This window comes from Drosophila bipectinata, chromosome 2R (assembly GCF_030179905.1).
Source record: "Drosophila bipectinata strain 14024-0381.07 chromosome 2R, DbipHiC1v2, whole genome shotgun sequence".
In the NCBI taxonomy this organism is placed as follows: domain Eukaryota; kingdom Metazoa; phylum Arthropoda; class Insecta; order Diptera; family Drosophilidae; genus Drosophila; species Drosophila bipectinata.
The window spans coordinates 20,870,450-20,887,962 of NC_091737.1; the positions used below are offsets into that span (position 1 = coordinate 20,870,450).

General features: G+C 40.9%; 4 protein-coding genes and 1 long non-coding RNA gene across 7 annotated transcripts in view; 2 read left to right on the forward strand and 3 right to left on the reverse strand.

Moving 5' to 3' along the window:
• Positions 1-8,911, reverse strand: part of ktub (Tub domain-containing protein ktub) — a 29,687-nt gene extending 20,776 nt beyond the window's left edge. Inside the window, exon 1 of the mRNA XM_070277984.1 lies at positions 8,224-8,911. Within this exon, the coding sequence (XP_070134085.1) occupies positions 8,224-8,265 (42 nt within the window). The 5' untranslated portion in view covers positions 8,266-8,911. The remainder of the gene's footprint in view (positions 1-8,223) is intronic.
• LOC122321102 (uncharacterized) lies at positions 747-2,537 on the reverse strand. The gene is made up of 5 exons (XR_006245997.2): positions 1,671-2,537; positions 1,493-1,603; positions 1,267-1,438; positions 1,125-1,206; positions 747-1,009 (listed from the first exon to the last, which is right to left on the reverse strand). It is a non-coding gene; the product is annotated as an uncharacterized lncRNA (long non-coding RNA).
• Positions 5,541-6,781, forward strand: LOC108122457 (microfibril-associated glycoprotein 4-like). Its single transcript, XM_070278513.1, has 4 exons — positions 5,541-5,691; positions 5,751-5,803; positions 5,868-6,446; positions 6,502-6,781. The coding sequence occupies exons 1-4, from the start codon at positions 5,596-5,598 to the stop codon at positions 6,647-6,649; spliced, it is 876 nt and encodes a 291-aa protein (XP_070134614.1). The 5' UTR covers positions 5,541-5,595; the 3' UTR covers positions 6,650-6,781.
• Positions 7,004-8,215, forward strand: LOC108122456 (microfibril-associated glycoprotein 4-like). The gene is made up of 4 exons (XM_017237050.3): positions 7,004-7,158; positions 7,238-7,290; positions 7,355-7,933; positions 7,989-8,215. The coding sequence occupies exons 1-4, from the start codon at positions 7,063-7,065 to the stop codon at positions 8,134-8,136; spliced, it is 876 nt and encodes a 291-aa protein (XP_017092539.2). The 5' UTR covers positions 7,004-7,062; the 3' UTR covers positions 8,137-8,215.
• Positions 8,912-9,314: 403 nt separating the features above from the next.
• Positions 9,315-16,617, reverse strand: LOC108122520 (TWiK family of potassium channels protein 18). Of its 3 annotated transcripts, XM_070278844.1 has the most exons (4): positions 15,906-16,617; positions 15,291-15,379; positions 15,070-15,226; positions 9,317-10,533 (listed from the first exon to the last, which is right to left on the reverse strand). In XM_070278844.1, the coding sequence occupies exons 1-4, from the start codon at positions 16,336-16,338 to the stop codon at positions 9,527-9,529; spliced, it is 1,686 nt and encodes a 561-aa protein (XP_070134945.1). In that variant the 5' UTR covers positions 16,339-16,617; the 3' UTR covers positions 9,317-9,526. The 3 variants fall into 3 exon arrangements, with proteins under 3 accessions (XP_017092645.2, XP_070134945.1, XP_043066754.1); XM_017237156.3 differs by lacking the exons at positions 15,070-15,226; positions 15,291-15,379; positions 15,906-16,617 and adding exons at positions 10,665-10,822; positions 10,886-12,978 and having other exon boundaries at positions 9,315-10,533; XM_043210819.2 differs by lacking the exons at positions 9,317-10,533; positions 15,070-15,226; positions 15,291-15,379; positions 15,906-16,617 and adding exons at positions 10,752-10,820; positions 10,886-13,306.
• Between the last annotated feature and the right edge of the window lie 896 nt (positions 16,618-17,513).

The following is a 17,513-nucleotide window of genomic DNA, read 5'->3' on the forward strand; positions in this document are numbered from 1 at the left end:
GGTTTTCGTGTGAAATAAAGTTTGAGCTTATTCCTGGGACCTGGAGTTTATTTCTTGTATATTATGCTTACATGTTGAAGAGTACAAACATTTTATTCGCCTTTGGACTGGGAATAAAATCGATTTTCAGGCTCTTCATGTCGCCAAATGGAATTCCAGAGCCAACAGTAAACACGAAGACAATACTAAATTCTATTATTGTTCACAATTCTAGTTGCCTGTCTGTCTGGCTGGGTCCTTTGTGTCCTGCCAGTGTGTGTGTGTGTTGGCTTTAACGGTTGCCCATACACTCAAAAAAAAATTAACCCTAAGATTTAGAAATTCGCCCTATTTTTGTCTTCAACGGCACCGCACCATAAAATTTAGGGTAAATTTTTCTAAAATTAATGGCATTTCCTTTCTAAAATATAAGGAAAATTGCCCTAAAAATAAGAAAAAAATTTCTAAAAAATAGAAAAAAATTCTTAAATTTAGGGTAAATTTTTCTAAAATTAATGGCGTTTCCTTTCTAAAATCTAAGGCCAATTTCCCTAAAAATAAGAAAAAAATTTCTAAAAAATAGAAAAAAATTTCTTAAATTAAGGGTTTGTTTTTCTAGGTTTTAGAAAAAACTTTTCTAAAACTAAGGAAAAAATGTCTTGATTTCATGGCGATTTTTTCTAAGCCCCAGGGCAAGGCGCCCTAAAATTAAGATACCTTTCTACAATATATACAAATATTTCTTAAATTAAAGGTGACCTTTTCTAAATTCTAGAAATTTTATTTCTACATTTTACATTACATATTACATCATACATTTACATATTTTTACATTATTTTTACATTTACATTTGTTTTCTTTGATAGCTCTCTTCAGTTCTTACTTTCACATAACACTTTATTTATGGTATATAATAAATTTGACCCTCGAATCTTGAATTGTATACTTGACTTATAAATTTCCAGTAGCACCATGTTTTCCCCTTTTGGTGGGGACTAGAATAGCGTGAATCATTTGCGTCCTTTTTATCTGTGGAAAATAACGTCAATTAATATTGCGATATACAATTAATACAATTAATATATTAATATACTATTTAATCGTGAATGTTTTAAAACATCTTTTAAGGTAGTGTAATTATTACCTTCGCTTTGTTGAGGGAATGTTTTATTAAGATAAAACTCTGGACTTCCTTTTAACGAAATGAGAGAAAAAATTGCCACAATCTAAGAATTAATTCAATAAATGCATTAAATAAAACAAAATTAATGTATAAAAAATATTACCAATTTGTCTTCACAATTCTACTTAAGAATGGGCAATTCCTCCTAAGCTAAGTGTAGCTACACTTGTATCGTCCTAGAAAAAGAAACTTTTGCGCCACTCAAAAGTAAGATCAAATTTTGCGTTTGCAAGGCTAAGCTTCACCTCTTCACTATTGAACATCAGCCATATTACCTGAAAATGTATTTGGGAAATTATTTTTAACCTTTGAAGTGGGGCGTAATTTACCAGTTGATAACTTTTTCTCCTTAGCCTTCAAATGATAAATTTTGCCATATGCAGCAGACCTTCTGGCTTTTTTCCGATGTTAAGATCTATCATGTCTTTCCACAATTAGCTCTAGATTAATTTAATTAGTAATTAAATTAAATTTCTTATGAAATTAGTAACGTTTTTAGTAACTTACCAGCGAAAAAAAAGAAAAGGCTTCTCAGTTTATCTTTTTCAGCAAGGAATCAATTAGCACTTTTTAAATAAACTTTTTAATAAACTTGTAATGTCAACATCTTAGAGATAGTTTAAATATCGTTACATTATTTCTTAACATGATTTTTTGAATTTAACATGTTAAAACTTTATACATAAAATATAATATAGATCAGTATGCATTTATCTGCCCGTGCTCTGCCACACACACAGTATAAGTGTGTGAAACGTCATGACGCGTCATGCTCAGAGCCTACTTTCTGCTATACTAATACTAATGCGTTAAAATCATATCAATGTATTGGGTGCCGACCACGGACAGAGATAAAATATAAAAAAAATTATATATTAAAAAAAATATTTATATTTTCTAGGGTTACCTAAATTAAAGGGTAACACTGTGCATTTTTAGAAAGGAATTTCTATATTATAGAAACAGTTTTCTATTTTGTAGGGTTAGTATCTTTTTTAGAAAGGAATTTCTATATTGTAGAAACAGTTTTCTATTTTTTAGGGTTAGTATCTTTTTAAGAAAAGGATTTCTATATTGTAGAAACAGTTTTCTATTTTTTAGGGTTAGTAAATTTTATGGTGAGCCTTTCTATTATTAAGAAAATATTTCCTGAAAATAAGTCATAATTTGCCTTAATTATAGAAAAGTTTTCTTGATTTTAGGGCGATTTCAGTTTATGGCGACTATTTCTATATTTGAGAAAAACTTCTTTGATTTAAGAAATTTTTCTTGTTTTCAGAAAATTTTTTCTAGAAACTAGAAATTTTTTCTTGTATTTAGAAACAATTAAGTTTTATGGCGAATTTCTAAATTTAAGGGTAAATTTTATTTTGAGTGTAGTTACAGTGGACACCAACAAGAACGGGTTCCGGCCACTGTCCAAGCCAAAGACTTTATTAATCCTTTGTGTATATTTAGCGGCCACTTTATGAGTTGACGGCCATATATCTTCTGGTTGATTTATGCCGAGAGCTATTTGGACTCCTCTGCTCCATTTATTTTGTTGCCTTCATTCTGTTTTTATAACAGAAATAAATTTTTGTTTATTTTAACTTGAAGGAATAGCCCCCAATGATTTTCTCGAGAGTTTGCACCGAAATCCCTTCCCACTTATGTATGTCCTTTTGCATTTTCTGTATAAAATGAATTTCTTTTTGGTATTAAATATCTCCCAAGTTGTTGTAACTTTAGGATCGGTATTGCTTGATTATTTATTGGGTTGTTGTGTTTCAATTGCATTTGGAATTGAAATTGCTTGAAATTATGTTTTCATGATGTCCTGCCATTAAAAAGCCTCAGCGAGCTGTGAAAAGCTTCTGCATGTTTTATAAGCCATTAAGTCACAAAATCGAATCGTCTCGAAGGAAACAGAGCTCCAATACTTGCCAACTGTATTCCGAAATCGACGAATTCGATTTATATGCGGCATATACACGGAAGGATATGGGTGCAAGGATGGTGGGATTCCAACCCCCAACATAATTAGGGCCAATGACAACCCTATCCGGCGGCAACCACTGCACTACCCGAGGCTTTAGAGGTTAAGTTTCGATTTATTTGGACGCCGTTTCCCGGGCAACCGACGCCCAGGTGGCACGAGGCAATGGGCATAACAAAACCCTTGGAAAAGGCGTTTAGGCTGGCACCTAGTTTGGGCCTGAAGTGGTCAGATTTGCGGCCAAAAAGGAACCATTTCGAATGGCTGCAGGGTTCGGGGGAAAGGAACTTTCCAGTTTGTTTTTCTTTAAAGAAGTTTTGGCTTTTTTACCTTTGTTGAAAATTCTTCGCAAATCTGCCTAAAATAACAAAATATTTCGTTGAAAAAAATATAACATTATTTAACGTTAAGGATACTTTGGCCTTCGGATACTTGTTTTTATCCAAATCGAAACAGCATTTTAAAGAATATTTTACGAAGAATCACGAATGCTGAGAGGAAAAATAGATTTAAAATTTAACATTTTTTTTAATTACTACCTGTTATGATTAGTAGATTGACTCATTACTAAAAAACTTTTTTATTCTGTTTTTTTAAGTTTTATTGTTCTCATATTTGATGCATATTATCAGGCATGCTGTTCGTCACCTACTTAAACAACAGTGTACTGAGATATTGTGTCTTGATTTCGTATAAATATGTACTTCAAACATAGTGTTCTTAAGGCGAAGAAATTATTATATACTGCCTTCAGCCGCAGCTAAAATTAGCTAAAGAGAACATTTTTTAATTTCTCGAGCGAATATTTCCAGGAATTGCAATCACGTTATGAAACATTTGGAAATTACTTTATAAAAACATACCATTTGTGAGATTAATTTAGAAAGATAAGCTCTTAAGCTCGTAAATATAAGCTGGAACAGAATCTGCAGTACAAGCACTTTGGGAAAATCAGACGACAAACACAAGGCCATAGATCTCCCCCGGAATACTTAAAAAAATGAAATTCCCAAGTCTGCTGGTTGGCTTTGTGGCATTCTTCCTCTATATTTGCAGGGGAAAATCAGAGGAAGGATCATTTCAGCTTCAAGAGGTAAGTTTATAGATTCAAAATAATTTGTAGTAAATGTATATTGCTTATCAATAGAAAATAAGTAGCGAGGAGGATGAAGTTTTAAGCATTGATAAAAATTTGGCTGAGTAAGTAATAATAAGTGAATTACACTATGTGATGTACATTAAGTGACCTATGTTTACTTTTAGCTTGAAAACTAGACTAGAGAACCTTCAAAAGAAGAGAGATAGCGTTGTCCTAGTCGATTATGATTTCTATCCCACGTCTTGCCTTCATAAAAATATAAAGCACAATACGACGCTTATGGTCAAAGTCCCGGGACATGCTCCGTTTCCAGTTCTCTGTGACTGCGAGCTGGTCGGTCTTGGCTGGACGGTGATTCAGAGACGTCGGGATGGATTGGTCAACTTCTACCGGGATTGGAACGATTATAAGAACGGATTCGGAAGCCTGGGCGGCGACTTTTTTATTGGCCTGGAGAAGCTGAATTTGCTAACAAAATTACATCCCTTTGAGTTATACATTCATATGGAAAACTTCAAGGGTATAACAAAGTTTGCCCAATATGACGAGCTTGTTATTGGCGATGAGTCCGAAGGATTCGCCTTAAAGTTCCTGGGAAGTTACACAGGCACCGCCGGCGACTCGCTCTCCTACCACAAGGGACACAAGTTCTCAACTTTTGACCGCGACAATGATAACCTGATTTATCAGAATTGTGCTCAATACCACACTGGCGCTTGGTGGTACAACGGTTGCTTACAGAGGTAAATTAATTTAGATAATGTATTGCTTTTTTACCTATTTATTTTTACATTTCAAGTAATTTGAATGGCCAATATTTAGACTATTCGAGCCCGATCACCACTATACCTACCGACAACAGCCGATACATGAAATGGGATTCATTTGAGAAGCAGCCCCTAAAATTCGTTCAGATGATGATTCGCCCCAAATTTGGTTGCTTTTAAATATGCTAGCTTCAATGCTTTTTAAAAAGTTAGAATCGGCTTGAGCTATGATTCATAACTTATGAACATTTTTAAAATAATAAATTTATATATTTTATTTTTATGTATTTTATATGTATTTTTATGAGACAAGTTCAATTGTGCAATGCATTTCATATCAACTGGTCAGACAGAATCAAATTGAAAATGGGGTTTCCCCTGAGATAGAGAGGCTTCAACAGTGATAAGCTATAATATACATATTTATGTACATAGTATTGAATGAGAGACTTTCAAACTGATAAGATTATGATGATGACCTCATAGGTAATATAAGCTGAAATTGATTTTGCGGTTCAAGCAGTTTGCAAAAGTCAGGCGATAAGTAAAGACAAGCAAGAGATCTTCCCTCGGTTTGGATAAAAAAAAATGAAACAATCAAGTCTCTCAATAGCCCTCGTGGCATTCTTCCTCTGTGTATGTAGGGGGACATCAGAGATCGAAACACCCCTGCAGCTTCAAGAAGTAAGCTTATAGATCAAAAATACTTTTCATTAAATTTATATTTTCACGCCAATCATTAGTCATTTAATTGTGCAGTGGATTTGGTTTCAATAGTTGATAAACTATTGGCTGAGTAAGTAATCAAGTGACTGATAAGCACAAGCGAAGTTCTTATGGTATATAACCCAAACTGGCAGCTTGGAGAGTCGTCGGGAGGAGCTTCAGAAGATAAAGGATAGTGTTGACACAGCCGATGATAAGTCCTACCCCACATCCTGCCTTCAAAAATATATAAACCACAATACGACGCTTTTGGTGAAAGTCCCGGGACATGCTCCGTTTCCAGTTCTCTGTGACTGCGAGCTGGTCGGTCTTGGCTGGACGGTGATTCAGAGACGTCGGGATGGATTGGTCAGTTTCTACCGGGATTGGAATGATTACAAGTCTGGATTTGGAAGCCTGGGCGGCGACTTCTTTATTGGCCTGGAGAAGCTTAACTGGCTAACAAAATCGCAGCCGTTTGAGTTGTACATTCATATGGAAAACTTCAAGGGTGTGAAGAAGTTTGCCAAATACGACGAGTTCACGATAGGCGATGAGTCCGAAGACTTCGCCCTAAAGGTCCTGGGAAGTTACTCAGGCACCGCTGGCGACTCGCTGACCTACCACAAAGGACAAAAGTTCTCAACCTTTGACCGCGACAATGATAGCCAGAAAGATGAAAATTGTGCTCAATACCACATTGGCGCTTGGTGGTATGATGGTTGCTTACAGAGGTAAATTAAATATTAATAACATATGGTTTTTACTAATTTATTTTTACACTTCAAGTAATCTAAATGGACAATATCTAGACTTTGCGAGTCCGATAACCACTATTCCAACGGACAATACCCGGTACCTTAAATGGAATACATTTGAGAGGCAGCCCCTAAAATTCGTTCAGATGATGATTCGCCCCAAATTCGGTTGCTTTTAAATATGCTAGCTTCAATGCTTTTAAGTCATTATTAAAAATTATAATGGGCTTGAGCTATGAATCATTACTTATGAACATTTTTTAAATAAATAATAAACCGATTTAATATTTTTTGGTGAATAAATTTTTCAACTCAAGCTGATAAATATATATTTATATTATACAAGTTTAATTGTGCAATGAATTTCTTATCAACAGGTCAGACAGAATTAAATAGAAAATAGGGTTCCCCTGAAATAGAGAGGCTTCAACAGTGATAAGCTATTATATACATATTTATGTACATAGTATTGAATGAGAGACTTTCAAACTGATAAGATTATGATGATGAGGTCTTAGGAAATATAAGCTGAAATTGATTTTGCGGTTCAAGCAGTTTGCAAAAGTCTGGCGATCAGTAAACACAAGCAAGAATGAAATCCTCAAGTCTCTCAATAGCCCTCGTGGCATTCTTCCTCTGTGTATGTAGGGGGACATCAGAGATCGATTCATCCCTGCAGCTTCAAGAGGTAAGCTTATAGATCCAAGATACCTTCTAGTATCTTCTAATTTATACCTTCTAATTTATATTTTAACTCCAATCATTAGTCATTTAATAGTGCAGTGGATCTGGTTTCAAGTGTTGATAAACTATTGGCTGAGTAAGTAATTAAGTGACTGATAAGAACAAATAAAGTACTTATGGTATATAACCCAAACTGGCAGCTTGGAGAGTCGTCGGGAGGAGCTTCAGAAGATAAAAGATAGTGTTGACACAGCCGATGATAAGTCCTACCCCACATCCTGCCTTCAAAAATATATAAACCACAATACGACGCTTTTGGTGAAAGTCCCGGGACATGCTCCGTTTCCAGTTCTCTGTGACTGCGAGCTGGTCGGTCTTGGCTGGACGGTGATTCAGAGACGTCGGGATGGATTGGTCAGTTTCTACCGGGATTGGAATGATTACAAGTCTGGATTTGGAAGCCTGGGCGGGGACTTCTTTATTGGCCTGGAGAAGCTTAACTGGCTAACAAAATCGCAGCCGTTTGAGTTGTACATTCATATGGAAAACTTCAAGGGTGAGAAGAAGTTTGCCAAATACGACGAGTTCACGATAGGCGATGAGTCCGAAGACTTCGCCCTAAAGGTCCTGGGAAGTTACTCAGGCAACGCTGGCGACTCGCTGACCTACCACAAAGGAAAAAAGTTCTCAACTTTTGACCGCGACAATGATAACCAGATTTATCAGAATTGTGCTCAATACCACATTGGCGCTTGGTGGTATGATGATTGCTTAAACAGGTAAATTAAATATTAAAAACATATGGTTTTTACTTATTTATTTTTACACTTCAAGTAATCTAAATGGACAATATCTTGACTATGCGAGTCCGATAACCACTATTCCAACAGACGATACCCGGTACCTTAAATGGAATTCATTCGAGAGGCAGCCCCTAAAATTCGTTCAGATGATGATTCGCCCCAAATTCGGTTGCTTTTAAATATTTTTACTGAATTCCGCTTTATTAATATACTCTTTCTTTTAATAAAATCGGATTTTATATCATCTGTCATTAGGAATTTCTTACCTGTTGTTCCATTTTCTGATTGCGGCTGCTAATTGCAGACATTTTGTCAAATTTTATCTGAAATACCCGAATGGCAGGAGAAACACCTATATGATTTTACTTTTTCTATGCAGAATTTTCTTTTCTTTTCACAAAGTTACGCGACCGGCATTTGGGATGACAGCTGTTGGGCAATGTTTTTTTTTTAGATTTAAATGAAAGGAAATCTTTTACGCGATTTTGAATGCGAACGATGGCAGCAAAACAGAAAAGAACCAGAAGAATTGCCCGCTCGCTCGTTCGCTCACGAACACCTGGTGGTGGTGTATCTGATAGTTTGAATTTTTGTATCTTGCCGTTCGTGGCTCGTGTAGCTTGTAGTTTGTAGCTGTGCTGGCGGCGCCCGACGGCGGCCACGAGGGGATGAAGGAAGGCACAGACTGACGGGAACAGCCGGCTCTTCCTGTCACCGCGATCGCTTGATTTTCTCTAGGTGGCTCCCGAGTCTTGGCACTGATGACTAGAGTTTGTTAGCTGGAGGTGTCTTTTAAAAGAGTATCTCAATAGGAAACACTGTCGCGATTAGCAAATCAATCGGCGCGATTGTTTGGTATTTCAGCGAATATTGGCGCCTATTTTTTGGTAGAGACGATAAAGCGATGTATCCGGAATGTCCGAACCGTACGCTGCCAAAACAACAACTACCCTTTCACGCTAACAACTGCCAAAGGTTGGAACATCGTGGAAATGGAACACAGCCGACAGAACTTCCGAATGCGCTCGTCCTGTCGTGTGCCAGAATTGGGAGAGCTAGCAGTTCGTTTTCTCTCTCACTCAGCAGCGTGTCCCCTCCGCCTCCTGACTCAACCCGACAGATGTGCAGCTGCCGAATGCATTTGGATTTCGTCCTGCGTCTCGCTCTCTCTGTCTGTCCCCCTTCCTGTTCCTTCTTGAGTCCTGCTCCTGTTCACCAGGATTACCAGCTACATTCCCCTGCAAATAGAACGGCTCTAACATATGCATTTGATAATTGCATTCCTTGGAATGGACACCCAAAGAATATTTAAGATAAATTTCACCAAAAATCTCCAAAAGGATATATTTTATCGTTTTCTTTTATTTAATTAACTGTAGCCTTATTCTAGATGAAAAGTAAAAGTAAATAACAAACTAATAATAAATAGAGTAGCCGATGCTCTCGCAGAACAGCCCGGTCGTAAATTCGATTGAAATTGCCTTGTCATTTATGAGGTCCTTACTGGTTAACTGTCACATTTTTGGCATCCCTTTCAGGGCAGATCCTTGCCAAACGGTCACCCAGACTCTAGAAAAATCGGTGCTTCTTCTTTTTCTTGTTCTCTACCGCGTCCTGCGGCTGAGGCTCCACGGACACCTGACGACGTGGCAGCAGGGGTGGTGGACTGACATTGTCTGCGGAAGCATTGGAGACCGGAGACAGCGGACGCGGTGCCCGCAGGATTGAGGTGGGAGGTGGTGGCGGGGGACTGGCTGCTCCGCCATTTCCCTCCTGACCATCCTCCTCGATCCGATCTAGTCGTGAGCCATGTACTGATGCCAGCTCCGAGGGCGTCTTCGCCTGGGAGCCGGTCTCATCGCCAAACTCGCTGGCCATGTTCATGCCGATGGTGGCGCCCACCTTAGCGCTGGCGTGCTTGAAATGGTCGCTCAACTTAATCTGCACCACATTGATGAACATGGAGGTCAGGGCCAGGCCAAAGATCAGGTAGATCATGCTGACCATCATGTATATCGGGTTGGTGGGCACCAAGTCGCCGAAGCCGATGGTGGACATCGAGATGAACATGTAATAGAAGGAGTCCAAGAGCGGCCAATCCTCCAGAATTCTGTAGCAGAAGGTGCCCAGCAGCATGTATGAGACGAGCAGCAGGGTCGCCACTGATATGGGCAGGTTGAACTCGTCGTCCACCTCGAAAGTTTCCGGGTACGGTGATGTGGGTGTCTCCGGATGGGAAGTGGCCAGGGATCGTCCTGCCTCGGCATCCGCCTCTGCGTTATTCTCCTCGTTATCCTCGCCGGAGTTGCCAAAGTACTTGCTGGGACGTCGGATGGCGAAGTCGTAGACCGTATTGATGCCTGTCATCGCATCTCGGATTTGCTGTTGCTTCCGGATCCGACGGCAGGAGCGCGTGTAATAGAGTCGACGGACATAGGCCCACAGGAACTTGACGCTGCGTGTGAAGAGCTTTCCCAAATCGGCGAGGACAATCAGGAAGACGGGGATCCCAATGATGGCATAGATGATGGTAAGGGATCGGCCCAGGGGCGTCTTTGGAGTGATGTGGCCGTAACCTGGAGAAGAAAATAAGAGAATATACCTATTAGTATTCTTTCTATACTCCACAATTATTAATAATCTATGAATGTAGAATATTATATCCTTAAAACGAACTACAAACACCCTTTTGCTACATCCATGTTACCTATTGTTGTTATTACGGTCCAACAGAAGATGAAGCAATTGACAAAGTTCCAGGACCTCTGTCCTGGAAAGCGCCTCAGTCCCAACTCGGCCAGCGTGTTCAGTTCATCCTCGAACTTGCGTAACTTCTGGCGTGCCAAGGACTTCCAGTCATCCTCTCTGGCGAAAATATACAAAATAATCACTCGCAACTTGGCTTGTGGATGCTCTCTCCAATCCTACCTCATGTTGTGGCTGACATCCCAGAGATTGTCAATGAAATCACGCTTCACCTTGCGCACCTGGCACTTGTAGATGTCCTCGGAAGCGCCCTCCGTGTATCGGAACATGAGGCCTCCAAATCCCAGCAACATGGCCAGGCAGATGCAGTGGGAGACGCACTTGTTCCGTATCAGACGCATCTCCTCAACACGCTGGGGATAGTCCAACTTGAGGCGCCGCCACTCGTGTCTGGCCTCCAGGCGAAGATGGTACAGAAATGCTCTCGACACTAGCTTCTCTGGAAGTGGTTTTGTGGTCACATCTACAATGACTTCTTCTTTTGGGATCTTCTTTTTGCGCCGGAAGAGTCCTTTTAGGCGCTCGAGGAAAGTGGGCTTGGTCTTTGCTTCCGGGGAGTAGTCTTCAGGCGCACTAGGTATATCCTCCTTCTCCTCTGTTTCCAGCTCTGGTTCTGGATCTTCGTGCTCTTCGGGTGTGGGTATGACTTCCTCCTTAGGCGCATTTCTTTCCAGGCTGGCGGATCGGTTAGCACGGAGTGGCCTCTCCAGACTGGAGCTCCGTTTCGCTTCGGACTTTGATGGCTTCTCCTCCTTCTCTGCCAATCGTAGGCTGTTGCTGCGACGAACACCCTCCACTGCCAGACTCTGTGCTGCCAAAGCCGCCTCCGCCTTTGCGGCCCGCTCGGCTGCCTCCATGTACTTCCGCATCAAATCCGACTGCTGCTCCGCCTCCGTGGCTCTTGGTTTTACCACCTCGTCTCGGCTCTCGCCCACCTCCACATACTCCAGCTTGCGGATGATCTCCTCCCGCTGTTCGGGTGTCTTGGAGCGCCTTTGTGGCCGGACCGGCGAGAGGGAGTTGTTCCTGCTCACGGAGCGCCTCTCCGGTGGCTTGGGCACAGCCGACGGTGGGGGTGGAGGAGCCCCTCGAATGGGAGCTGCCACATAGCCCTGGGGCGTTTTCTGCACTCGGGTTCTGCGATGCACTTCCTCGGCAGTCTCGGCATCGGAAGAGCTGAACTGCGTGGATGACTCCTCGTAGCCACTGCTGCGATTCCGGACACGGCCCTTGGGCGCCTCGTGGCGCTGCAAGCGCAGGCTGTGGATGAGACGACGGCGCTCTTCCTCGTCCTGCGGGAGCTGTATACGATCGCTCAGCTTGCGGTAGCTCTGCAGCAGGCGCTTCCGCTCCTCGTTGTCCAGTTGCTGGCGATTGCGGAGCTTGTGCTCCCGCTTCTCCCGCTCAAAGATTCGCTTATCAGCCTCAAACCGCCGCCGTTCGTCCTCGAAACGCTGCAGGTTCTGCTCCAGCCGGGTGAGGGTATCGTGTTTCTGTCCCAAACCGGCCACCGCTCGCTGCTGGCTACTGCTCCCTGTGGTCAGCTCGCTCTCGCTGGACTCCTCCTTGTGGCGCGGCGACGACAAGCTGCGGTGTTTGATCAACTGGTGAGCATCCGGACTGCTCAGCTTCTCCGCCTCCCGCGGCTGCGATTGACTGCGTGCCGAGGCACTGGCAAAGGTTTTGTCCCGGCGCCGCAAAATCTTGCTCTCGTGGGCGGACAGCGAGCCCGGCGGCCGGATCTGCATGCGCACCATCTGGGGCGAGGGGTCTGGTGGATACGGATCTGGTTCCGGCGGCTGGACGGGCGTTGCTTCGCGGTGACTGCGTCCAAGGCGACGACGTTGGCGCTGCGGCTGCTCCATTTCCTTGTCCAGACGAGCGTGTGTGCTACTTTCGCGATCTATCTTTGTGCTGGCACTCATGTTCTGGTCATCTATTTTTAACTGGCCATCAAGGCATTCATATTCTTGGGTAATTATATCACTTTGAAATTGCAGTCTTCTTTCCTGGTGGCCTATAGGCGTTACGAGACTATTTCAGATTGGTAAAAGTTATACTTTGTACCGGTGAAATGTACGTGAAAAATTTTTGAATGTTTCAATATCTTGGAGATGATTCTGACAGCCGCTAATACATATAAGAATGTCTGTATCTAATGTTGTATCTATAGATGCCAGAATCTCGGCCGCGTTCTATGAAATTTTCTCTTTCGGTGCTCGGAGTCTCGACCACGACTGGCGTCCCAACTGCTGAGAGCGTTTAGAAAATTCAAATTTCCAATTTAATTTTGTTTTCTATACTTTTGGTGGATCAGCTGTTTTCTATTGCTCTACACATGTCAGCAAAGATAGAGATTCTCTTTATTTTTGAGGCAGTCTTCTGAGATTATTTGTGAATTTCGAATCTCCCAAAAGATGTCATTGCACTTTTCTACAAATTACCCATCCCAATTATAGAATGGACGCATTCCGTAACTCATAAGGAATTAGTGGCTTTCCTTATCAAAATGTAGAAACAAAGAAGCCCCAAGGACTGCGGATATATTCGACAGATTTATGTTTGTAAACTCCAACTAATACGATTTTCCTTGAAATTTATATGAATTCGGATTTCGAGAAGGGGTTTGTTTAAAAAGCGATCTTTTTCGAATAGGGGCTTCCTTCCGTTTCACAATATTTGTTTCATTCTGGTATATAATTTGTATAATTTGCAGCCACTCATTTGCAGCAATAAACAAAATTTATATTTTTTTTGGACTTGTCGAACTGTTAGTGACGTCATCGTTGCCACAGAGATTTTCGCCACTTCTAAAATTTCACATAAATTAAAAGTTCTGCCAAATTTTCATCAGATACTTCCCGACATCCCCATAACCCTCCACTAGCCCAGATCTGTCGGATCGAACTCTCCACACCCCACTCCCTTCATCAATGAATCGTTGATGACGGATCGTGTTCGCTTTTATGGAATTTAGCAGCGATTTTTCGTTTGTTTATTTTTCGCATTTTCATTCAACATTTCCGAATTGCCTTCGGGATTTGTTTTCCATTTGGGCATGCACCACACCATATTATAGAACTGGTCGGCCTTTCCCTCTGAAATGGCTCTACTAGGCATTATTTTAATGGCACCAACAACAGGTTTATGGAAGCTAACTAATATTGAATGTTTCCATTTTAAAAGCACAAGTTTATTGGATTTTGTGGCCCAATTTCTGACGTTTGAAAAGTATATTTTCGATAGACAAATTATTGAAATGCTTCATGTTGCGCCATTGGGGGAACTGTGTAATATTTTTGTGACAGTCGAGGGCCTAAAAATAAATAAATACTACATTTTCCGAGAATTGATGCCCCATATGACTCACAGGGCGTATGAGCAATGTAGCCGCTAGGATGCTAAGTGACTCTCCATTTCTAATTAACTTATGCACAAAATAAGCCACAAACGCATTTTATATTCAATGAATGGTGTGCTTACATTATGTGCCAATTTTGACAAGTCAATTGCATTCGGAACTCTCACAATACCATTTTCTGTTTACAAGACATATGGACGATTTTAGTATTTGAAGAAAAGTCTGTCATCGTACTGAGGCGAAAATTTTGGCAAAGTGTGTTAATTGCTTTTGCGAAGATGTGAGTGGAAAGCCATCCACACTTGCAAATTTATGATTATTTATTTTTATTTTTCTGTTGTTGGAAACTTGTCAAAAGTGGACGAAGCAGCCGGAATTTATTGACTATAGAAACCGCTTTCCATTTCCCCCATTCATACATATACAGTACGTATCTATAGGTTGAGTCGACTGAATACAAAGGAATACAGAAATACAAATTTCAGGTAACATGTTAAAAGATTAAAATTACTAATTAAATCATTAACTAACCGCACAATAAATATCAAAATTATAGTCCGTAAAATTATTTGCAACAAGTTTTTTCGTTTGTGTTCAAAAAAAAAAACATTTTATGGCAACAAATAAAAAATATAATCAGATTATAAACGTATGCATCTCACAGTTAGGCCGTGCAGAATTATTTATAAATCCCAATTAAGAACGGTGACAAAATTCCAAAGAATTCGGATCTTAAAACTGTCTGTGCGAGAAGAGACACAAATTTATGTTCGCACACAAGTGCCGGCGTTGCGAATATATTTAAAACTATTTCCATCTTTTGTGTCACACTATTTTTTGTTGGTCTAATGAAGAAGAACGAACATAAATATATATTGTCTAGCGTCCAAACTAAACATATTCGGCGTGGGCGTTTTTGCACCCGCAATACACTTAGACGTTACGAAAACATTCCCCCTGGAATGGTCTATACTCCTTCACTCACCTATGGTTGTGTAGATGGTGGAGCTATAAACCATGGCGTTGAAGAAGGTCCATGGATTCTGTTTGTCGACCAGGCCATTTCGCATCACCGAGTCTATCACAGGAGAATAGTCGTTCATAATATCTACCATTTGTCCAGGAAAGAGGGTAGAATTCAACTAAAATAATCGAGAAAAGTTTATGAATTATGCATCATATATAGGTAAGAACTTTTCTGCTTACCGCTGGATCCTTGGCCAAATTTAATATTTTATTAAAAAAGGCTATTCGGTCGTTGTGAAGTTGTGCTATTTCAGCAGCTTCCTTCCGATCTGAAACGTAAATATTTCTTCACTTTTAGGATACTTTGGTGGACTTCTTAAAACTTCAGAATCATGAGAACAATACCATAAACGTCCCTAATTTTTAAAAAAGTTACTTCTCCGGGATGTTTAATGAATGAACCGTTTCTTAATCATTTCCGCTTGTAGGTTTCAAGTTTTTAAACAGTAGTGTTTCCCCCCAGCTCTGACTCATTTGATTCTACCAAAAAGATTCACCTGTTCCGTGTATTTGGATACTGATTTAGGCGCCTGCCAATTTGACGGGAATGTTTTTTTTACGATTACAATACAACATCAACGTACGGCAGGTGTACGAGTATTCCGGCTGCTTTGTTTACTGTTTTCCAAACAATTGCTTGCCGAAGAGCTTGATAAGCAAACAAAGCATTCAGTGCACTTGTACACACGTCCGGACATCTAATTTCGGACCAGTATAATGAAATTGTCTCAGGGATTCATTCATTTTTCATTTTAAACTAAATAAACTTCTCAAAAGTGGAATCCAAAGACTCACATTCGATGGCCTTGAAGATGAGGGCTCCGGCAACGTTGTAGAGACCCAGCACTATGATAAGGAACATGTGAGTGAACCAGCGGCGCGACAATTTACTGAACTTATTGTACAAGCCGTAGGTGAACTTCTCGCCGAAACTCATGCCTGTCTTGGTGAGATCGAGGAAGCCCTCGTAGCCCTTGGTCATGAAGTTGTCGTAGCCAAAGGGATTGGCCACTGGTGGCCAGTAGGGCCCCTGGGTTCCGTTGCCCGTGTAGTTGGTCTGTGATGTGTAGGGCGGCTGGGCGCTGGGCGGCATGGATGCCTGGCTCATGGCGGAGCCACTGTTCAGGTTGTGGATGTTGATCCGCGGCGGTCGGTTTGCTCTTCGCGAGGGCGGCGGTGTGATGGGGGTGGGCGCGGGCCCGGAGGTTGGACTTTGATTCTGCGACATGGTACACGGATTCTGCACGAACTGACTGCTTTGGACAACAAGTTTTAATTTTATTTAGCCCTAGACTTATTTAAAACTTTGATCACTTAAGACTTTGGACACTGTCAGGTCATCATTTCACTCTTCTTCACTTCCAAACTACATATATACTTATATTTTCGTATTATTTTTAAGTTTATAAGTATAATTCCCGTTTGCGATGTCTTGGCGCCGGGTATTTATTTTTCTCCGCGTATTTTCCCGATGCTGGCTCTTCTCGCCTCCGCCGTGAACTGAACTGAACTGAACTAAAGCGAGCATTTGGCCAACATGGGGCTGTTGTCGCTGCTGATTTTGTTCCGCCGCTGCTTTTTTCGCCGAACCTCCACTGCCGATAATGACGACATCAATGGTTATGAGCTCACGGGCCTCTATGCTGTCTACATCTTACCAAGGAAATTTGGCTCTGATCTCACCCGGTGTGGCTTATTATCTTTTAATTGTTGGTAGGGTCGCGTCGTATACTGGTTTTGGTTTAGTAACGCGCTGACCCAAGCACACATACTTTGCTACAAACATATTCCAGTTCATATGTTATTTATACAAATGTTTTCGCATTCCCATTTGCTCGAACTGGCACTAATGAATTTGACAGTTTATCAGCATCATTATTCATTATTCTGAATCTCCCTCTTTCCTTATCGCACTCAGCCGAAATCCAAGTCGACGCTACTTCCTCCAACAGTAAATGTTCTTCTTCAAAATTTTAAGAATTTATCTTTTATATTTAAAAAGCATTTAAGAATGGGAAGAGTGTTGCCATGCCTTCGCTGTGAAACACAATGAGAAATTAACCAAGATATATACTTGCTTGTGGGTCAAAATGGGAATCTTGGATTTTACAAGGGGTTCCATCAGAAAAATTTGAAAAATCGGGGTCGAAAATTTTGTTCCGAGGTTTTGATGCAGATTGAACGAGAATCGAGCTACAAATCGATCAAGGTATCCCGCTCAAGGATCTGATAGAAATTGGCCAAGATATGGACTTGGTTGTGGGCCAAAATGGGAATCCTGGATTTTACAAGGGGTTCCATCAGAAAAATTTGAAAAATCGGGGTCGAAAATTTTGTTCCGAGGTTTTGATGCAGATTGAACGAGAATCGAGCTACAAATCGATCAAGGTATCCCGCTCAAGG

Coding starts and splice junctions, on each gene's coding strand:
- LOC108122457 (XM_070278513.1), top strand. CDS start 5,596: ATGAAACAATCAAGTCTCTCAATAGCCCTCGTGGCATTCTTCCTCTGT. Junction 5,804..5,867: donor GTTGATAAACTATTGGCTGA/GTAAGTAATCAA, acceptor CCAAACTGGCAG/CTTGGAGAGTCGTCGGGAGG. Junction 6,447..6,501: donor TATGATGGTTGCTTACAGAG/GTAAATTAAATA, acceptor TTACACTTCAAG/TAATCTAAATGGACAATATC.
- LOC108122456 (XM_017237050.3), top strand. CDS start 7,063: ATGAAATCCTCAAGTCTCTCAATAGCCCTCGTGGCATTCTTCCTCTGT. Junction 7,291..7,354: donor GTTGATAAACTATTGGCTGA/GTAAGTAATTAA, acceptor CCAAACTGGCAG/CTTGGAGAGTCGTCGGGAGG. Junction 7,934..7,988: donor TATGATGATTGCTTAAACAG/GTAAATTAAATA, acceptor TTACACTTCAAG/TAATCTAAATGGACAATATC.
- LOC108122520 (XM_017237156.3), bottom strand. CDS start 12,648: ATGAGTGCCAGCACAAAGATAGATCGCGAAAGTAGCACACACGCTCGT. Junction 10,823..10,885: donor GATGTCAGCCACAACATGAG/GTAGGATTGGAG, acceptor TATTTTCGCCAG/AGAGGATGACTGGAAGTCCT. Junction 10,534..10,664: donor GACCGTAATAACAACAATAG/GTAACATGGATG, acceptor TTTCTTCTCCAG/GTTACGGCCACATCACTCCA.